This window comes from Phyllobates terribilis, unplaced genomic scaffold (assembly GCF_046119375.1).
Source record: "Phyllobates terribilis strain yellow unplaced genomic scaffold, ASM4611937v1 Scaffold_1__5_contigs__length_1240528914, whole genome shotgun sequence".
NCBI lineage: Eukaryota > Metazoa > Chordata > Amphibia > Anura > Dendrobatidae > Phyllobates > Phyllobates terribilis.
In genome coordinates, this window is record NW_027362761.1 from 189,916,791 (window position 1) to 189,924,778 (window position 7,988).

The 7,988-nt window shown below is 35.3% G+C and overlaps 1 protein-coding gene across 1 annotated transcript; it reads left to right on the top strand.

Annotated features, from left to right (window-relative positions):
* The first annotated feature begins 2,757 nt into the window (after window positions 1-2,757).
* FOXB2 (forkhead box B2) lies at window positions 2,758-4,224 on the top strand. The gene has a single exon (XM_073652823.1). The coding sequence runs from the start codon at window positions 3,203-3,205 to the stop codon at window positions 4,139-4,141; it is 939 nt and encodes a 312-aa protein (XP_073508924.1). The 5' UTR covers window positions 2,758-3,202; the 3' UTR covers window positions 4,142-4,224.
* Window positions 4,225-7,988: the final 3,764 nt, after the last annotated feature.

Here is a 7,988-nt window from a genome sequence, read left to right on the forward strand (position 1 = left end):
GCATGTACAATCCGCATGTACAATCCGCATGCATTTTTTTCTGCCAGGGAGATGCAGAAACGCTCAGGAAAAATCCGGAGCATTTCTGCATCATGGGCACATAGCCTAAGTAATGCCTTTCACACTAACTAAATGTTACTGTTCATGCTTAAAGGGAATCTGTCACCCCCTGGCACTTATCTGACCTCTAATATGGGCATACAGGTGATAGAAATGTAAATCTATTCCTACCTGTATGTCCCATATTAGAGGTCTTGTTGCTGTGAAATGTCTTTTTATTCATTGAAGTTTCTGATGCGTTCCTGTCCCAGGACCCGTAAGAAATCCCACCTCCTCTGGCCTTCTGTAAAAAGTGAAGTGCACAGGCGTGGGATCTGTGACGTGCAGGGACATGGGGAAACATTACAATTCACACAGGAGGTGGGGATTTCTTCCTGTCCCCCGGCCTGCAAGCGTCAGAAACTTCAATGAATAAAAAGACATTTCACAGCAACCAGACCTCTAATATGAGGCATACAGGTAGGTATAGAGGAGAAGAAAAGAGGAGCTAGAAACAAACAGACATTCTGCTTGAAGTTCTCCTGAAAACAAGATTTACAGTACTCCATAGAACATTACAAACACCAACTGTCGTCGCCTATCTCAGTAATGGGAAAATGTGTACTAACTGAAGACCGATTGCACCCGTAAACTGGGAATTTTGAGAATAAATGATCAGTCCAGGAGGAGAAAGAAGTAGTTTTCCTAACATTATATATTACAAAGTTTCTTATTTTAGCATGTCCTATTGATTTATGAAAGCAAAATTTCAAATGATTATTATTACTCTTTAAGTTAAACATACTATACATAGGGAAAATAGTATAAATATTAATGAGTCAATTTCCGTGGCATTAAAAAAACAGCACAGTGGGCATGAGATTCTCAGACTTTTCCAACACAAAGCAGTTTTTATTTAAAAAAATTACACCAAAAGAGACAAAAAGCGCAACAAAAAAACTCATGTAAAACAAACTCGCTAAGGCTGTGTGCCCATGATGAGGTTTTGGTGATTTTTTGATGCTGTGTATTTTCACTGCTTCAAAAATGCAGCGTTTTACAGTTCCAACAAAGTGGATGGGATTCTTTTTACCAGTGTAAACTGACTTGCGGTGCGTGTTTCAAATTCGCAAAATGTCAATTTCTCATGGGGGTGCGCTGAGTTTTCTGTGTAGATTTTTCCCATAGACTTACATTAGATGTGGAAAATCCACAGATAAAAAGGGTACATGCGGAAAAGCATCATCAACACATCTAATCCGCACATGACTATATCTATAATGTTTTGTCAAAGTCAAATTGTCAAAACCAAAGCGGATTTATTTATAAGATGACACACCAGCATAAGACAAAAAACACAGAGTCAAAACCCAGATAAAAATGCAAGTAACCTATTTTACTTAATGGGTGCACAAAAGGTGCAGAAAATCTGCAACATCAAAAACTCACCAAAAGCGCATCGTGGGAACGTAGCCTAAAAAGACAATAGTTCAGAAGCTTCTTAATTGACTGGGCTTACTCAATTTGCTGATGAAATCATAGAATGCAAGTGTCAGAATATCAAATTTTCTGTACTATCAAAAGAATTACAGCATGCAAACCAAACTGCAGAGGTCATCATTTAAATCAATCATAACATTCATTTCTTCTGCTCATCTAAGATTTCACCAGAAGAAATACTCCAGTAAATTCAGGTTTCCATATATCTGGCCATCATCATCAGCGAAACATCATTCGGAAACTGATGCAAGAATGGACCACACAGTTTGCAATATGATTATTCACATTAATATGGTACATTAGTTTTGTCTGCTTAACCCTTCAAAGAGACAGACCAGAATAAAACTAGATGTAGATTAGTTTTTCCATCCAGCTCACCAATTTGCAATACAAAATTGCAAAAAATCCTGATAAATGATGTTGTTTTCAAACAAATGTATATAGATAAACAAGACAAGTGGAAACCAGCTTAACTAACAGTGGTGCTGCTATAAAAGGCATCTTGAACAGACTTACCTTCTTTAAGACTGTTAGGTGCCTTGGTGCCACAACATGTGGACAAATCTAAAAATATACAGATATATCAGAGGTGTGCTAAGCCTGTGCTGTTTGGAGGATAAAGGGGTAAACTGATTTTATAACAGAAGATTAGCAAAGTGCATGCAAATTGAGAGCAGATTATGTCCCCTGCATAACAGAGAATTGCTTTCCCAAATGACTTATCAAAGACTGTGGCATGAAAATCTATACAAGCATCACAAGAAACGTTTTCTAATTACTGAGTTAAGAATTAGGTGAAAAAGATCCTATTTGTTAAGCACACTTGTCCTCTTTTATTGAAGCACCAAGCACTTTTCTGTAACTCTGAGTAGTTTGGTGCTGCTTATGAAGTTGAGTAACTGCAGAGAAATCACAGAATGCAAGCCCCCAGTATATAGGATTCTATAGAGCTAGAGAGCAGAGGAGAGTGTGAGAATTCTCTTAGTAGTCCTGGATCTTCTGCACTTAACTCCTGCAGCAGAGAAATCCTTGAGGTCTTAATGCATGGAAAGCTGTCAATGAAAAGGATCAAAGTGCTGCATACCTTCCCAGCCAAGCCCTCTCCAGGACGACCTCACACCGTGTTCTTACAGTACATTGGCTCTCCTTAGGTCTCAGTAAACCAGATGAGACTTTGTCTTGTGTGGAGTCCCTCAGAGACTGTCATGTGATAATGAAGAGGCAGCAGCAGGGGTCTCAGCATCTCTGTGATCAGTACAAAACCAGAGCTTGTTCATCTCCTGCTCATCTGCTTCCCTAGGCAGAGCCTCACCACCTTCCCTCTGTATCCAGTAGGAGCACATTGAGAAGGATGACACTCTGGATGACTGGATGCTGCTCTAGCTTGCTGATGAGACTCATTTAGCATCTTATACTTGATGAACTCTGCTCTTCATTCATTTCTGGAAGTCACTTTGCATCTGAAGTGTGAAGAGTTTGATCCTCATTGCTTGCTGACTTGTGCTAACTTCAGAATCCTGATTTTGTGAGGACTGAGAAAACAACTTGACCTGGAGCTGAAATAAATAGGTCTCGTGTTTACCATGATAAGATTTGTGCCTGTGATGTGAGACATTGTGCCAAGTTATCCTACAAGAATCATTTAACTGCTGAAGACACAAGCATGCCTCGACCAGGAAAAAACTCCTACAGTGACCAGAAGCCACCATACTCTTATATTTCATTGACTGCCATGGCCATCCAGAGCTCCACAGAGAAAATGCTACCCCTTAGTGACATATATAAATTTATCATGGACAGGTTCCCATACTACAGAGAAAACACCCAGAGGTGGCAAAACTCCCTGAGACACAACTTGTCCTTCAATGACTGCTTTATCAAGATCCCAAGAAGACCTGACCAGCCAGGAAAGGGGAGCTTCTGGGCTCTGCACCCCGATTGTGGAGACATGTTTGAAAATGGAAGTTTCCTAAGGAGACGAAAGAGGTTTAAGGTGCACAGGGCAGAACATTTAGCTTCTAAAAATCACCAGATGATTCACTATTTCCATCACCAACACAATCAAACCAAACTGGGTCTTCCAACTTCTGATAGTCCCACAGTGGCTGGAATTGGAAGACTCCCTCACTTTCAGCCTTACAACCAGTCCACCGGATTTAAGCACCCATTTGCTATAGAGAACATTATTGGCAGAGATTATAAGGGGGTGATGACCAGTGGTCTTCCTTTAGCATCTATGATGCATCACTTGGGATATCCTGTGCCCAGTCAACTTAGCAACATGGTTACCTCCATGTGGCCACATGTTGGCATGATGGACTCTATGACAAGCATGGCAGTGTCGCAAGAATATGGACATTTCGGAGTACCTATGAAAACAATATGCCATGCCCCTACTCAGACAATTCCAGCTGTGCCTGTGCCAATTAAGCCAACTGCGTCGCTCCCGCCGGTATCTGCTATTCCAAACCTGACTGTAAACCCTTCTATGTGCCCCCCAACAGCTTCACAGGCGGCAGTAACCTCACTCCTGGAGCAATCACCGGGGAATCATTCAGACAGCAAGACTGGTATGCTGCACTCTGTACTGGTCCATTCATAGGCACTGAAACAGGAATGCAGTGAGATTACACACACATATATATATATATATATATATATATATATATATATATATATATAAACACACATACACATGCATATATATACATACATACACATATATACACATTTATTATGTGTATGTGTGTATACATTTATGTGTGGGGAATCTTCATTTATATATATATATATATATAAATATATGTATATATCTATCTATATATGTATATGTATATATAGATAAATAAATAGATATACCTGCAGACATATAAGTTTTACTGTGACTGGGACCCAGAAACACTATAAATAAGGTGGAGTAAATAAGTTATTATAGAATTATTTTATTTCTGTGTTTCCTTTTGTATTAAAGTGCATAGAGATATTGCCACACAGTACATATCAACTGGTAGTTAAAGTCTCCCCACTTCATATGTGCTATAATATAATTCAATGTGTTCTTTCCACTACTGATCTAAATTGCTTCTGTTGAGAAAGTTATCGCTGCAAATTAGAACAAATGTCCTGCAGGAATAGGTGCAGGACCTTATGCCTCATGCCATGGAGGAGTAAGCACTTTATAGTACAATGTAGACGTATAGGTGCAGTAATGTAGATACTACTGTATGTCATGTCACTTCTCTTATTGATGCATTGTATACTTGTCTAAATGAAATATCCTCCCTGTCTGTGTTGATGGGTTATTAAATGAAACTTCAAAAGTGACACTACAGCGTTTTATTTCTGTAGGTAAATATCAGAATGTTACCTGATCGCTTGTACTATTCCCTACTACATGTCTTACAACAACCTGTTGATTGTGTGGGACTTGCTATCACTTATAGATTGTTCAGGCAATCCAATTTAGCGGAACATTCTCTCGAGATAGCAATAAATGTAATTGATGGACTTTAAATGTTTGTGGGGACAAGTAAAAAAATGTATATAAAGAGAGAAAGAATGGAAAAGAGTTAGAGAGAATGAAAGAGAGAAAAGAAAGAAAGAAAAATAATGAGAGTAAGAAGGGAGGAAATACGTGAGCGATAGATAGATAGATAGATAGATAGATAGATATAGATAGATAGATAGATAGATAGATAGATATGGTATAGATAAATAGATAGATAGATAAATAGAGATAGATAGATAGATAAATAGAGATAGATATGGGATAGATAGATAGATAGATAAATAGATAGATAGATAGATAGATAGATAGATAAATAGAGATAGATATGGGATAGATAAATAGATAGTCAGAAAGGTAGAAATGGTATAGATAAATAGATAGATAGATAGATAGATATGGGATAGGTAGATAAATAGATAGATAGATAGATAGATAGATAGATATGGTATAGATAATATATATATATATATATATATATATATATATATATATATATATATGGATAGATAGATAATAGATATATGGATAGATAGATAATTAGATAGGTCACTAAATAATAGATAAATAGATATATAGATAGTCTATCTATCCATATATCTATTTATGTATTATCTATTGACCTATCTAATTATCTATCTAAGATAGATAGATAGATTATTTAAACATATATGAGATAGATACAATGATAGATGGATAGATATAATGATGTCTGATGATATATATATTTTTTACACCTGATATTCTATAATATTAGTCTTGATGGCTTGGTTTGTCCTTCTTTCATTACACCAGGCAGTGAGGTGTTGCAGTGCTGTAGAATGACAGAAGCCAAATCTTAATAGGGATTGACGGATTTGCTCTGAGAAGTTGGCAGAGAAAACGACGTTTACCAAAGATAGTAAATGAATAAAACAAACACATAAAATGCTTCTCCCAAATCAACTAAGAATAAATACTTTACAAACCTGTTTTTTTCCCATGGAGTGATAGACCTGATAAAACACGTCCTTCTTCTGTGCATGACATGTACTATACTCTATACTGGAGGTATAATTACAGCTGTCAGATAGATAGAGACTTCGGAATGGAGAATAAATCAGAGATCACATAAAACTAACCAGACAAATTGCCAGAAATGATAGATTGATTGCTGTAAGTGAAGTCCAATAAAGTAATATAAATATGATGGTAGCAGTGTCCTCTGCTGTGTGATTGACTCTACCTGGAGTCGGATCGTACATCCTCACAGCTCCCAGGAAAGTAGTGGATTAAATAACCGATGTTCCCATAGACAGACTAGTGAATATCAGGTGGATTATATATAAGAGCATACCACATTAGATTATTATTATTTTGTATTTTTATTCATATTATTATTATTTTAAATCACCATCACAGAAGCAGGAATTACAATAGTAAATAAACAATTTAAAGAATATGTCATAATTTGATTAAACTACATCATTTGTACATTTTGAATTGTAATATCTATATATCTATAACTATTAATAATAATAAAACAGAAAATAAGTATAAACATATAATAAACCTGTAATATAGACAAATGTATATGTATTGCTGTTTAGGTTTTTGTTGTTACCTCTATAGGTGACAATAATTTATTAAAAACATACATATATTAAAAGGATAGTGTAATTTATCCTGTAGTCTTTGCATCATATAGCTAAATATATATATCACTAAATCTCTAGTTCTTTAGCCCTGTGTTTGTATTCTGAAATTATTTCATCCCTTATTTTTTAAGGTTAGTTATTGTGAAACGAGACACATTTCTATTTCGTTAGATTTTTTTTCTAAAAGATATTCCACATTCTTGCTTTTTTCGTGTATAATTTGTTTTGTGTGGAATTATTTCTGCAGTTAGTACACCTACCTACCACAACAGTATTTTAGTTATATATTTAATTACTTATTGCTTCCCTATTAATTTCCATCCTTACTGCTTTATGCAGTGCATCTTTAAGGGCTGCAAGCAAACAGTTCATCATTATTAGTATTGTTTATGGTGAGTATTTTTTATTCATTGCAGTAACATAATCCTCAGCAATCCTCAAAAATCGGCACTTTTTATCTGTCCAGTGTAAGTCACAGAAAACATTGATTGTCATGGAAAAGGTACACTTTACATCAAATTGGTCTATGAAAAGGTGGAATTATTGCCAATTTAAAGTAAGCTGCTTTAGAAAAATAAACGATTTAAAGAACATAGGTACAAGAATCTGCAAATGTTATTAAAAATACAATAAATTTTTTTTTTTGAAAATGTCAGAAAAAAAAGAAAAGTTATTATCACTGGAAACTAATATTTAAGAGTGATTTTCTGCCTTCAGTAGGAAATGTAGTATTTAATAAAACAAATCAAGAATATTAATATATATATATATATATTTATCTATATCTATCTATATCTACATCCACACATATATATATATATATATACATACACACACACATGTATACACACACACACATATTATATGTATAGATTATTATTACACGAATTATATATATGGATTATTTCTGCAACATATCCATGTACTGAATTTTTGCAAACCTCCTTCATAAGAATACAGCAATTGTTGAAATTTCTACCTTACCACACCTACCTTACTTGCAGGTCTTAACAGTCTATAAGGATATTCTGCTTTTCTAATGGGATCGTTTCTGCATTTTTTAAAGGGATCATATGGGACATGACTAGGACAACACGGTTTAGTTTTAAAATCAGACTCACAGTTATAGCCTTGCTGCATGAACTGACAGGTAATGAAATCCCTCCTTTACCTAAATCTATACACAAGGCACTTGGTAAACTCAATATTGCAGAATGTCAGCCCTTATTAATGTGATAATAACATATTTAAAAAGAGCATGACAAATAAGGGTACAGTTATGGGAGACAAACAAGTAAAAAAAATGT

What these genes read in the sequence shown, in the direction of transcription:
- FOXB2 (XM_073652823.1), top strand. Translation starts at nt 3,203, where the DNA reads ATGCCTCGACCAGGAAAAAACTCCTACAGTGACCAGAAGCCACCATAC.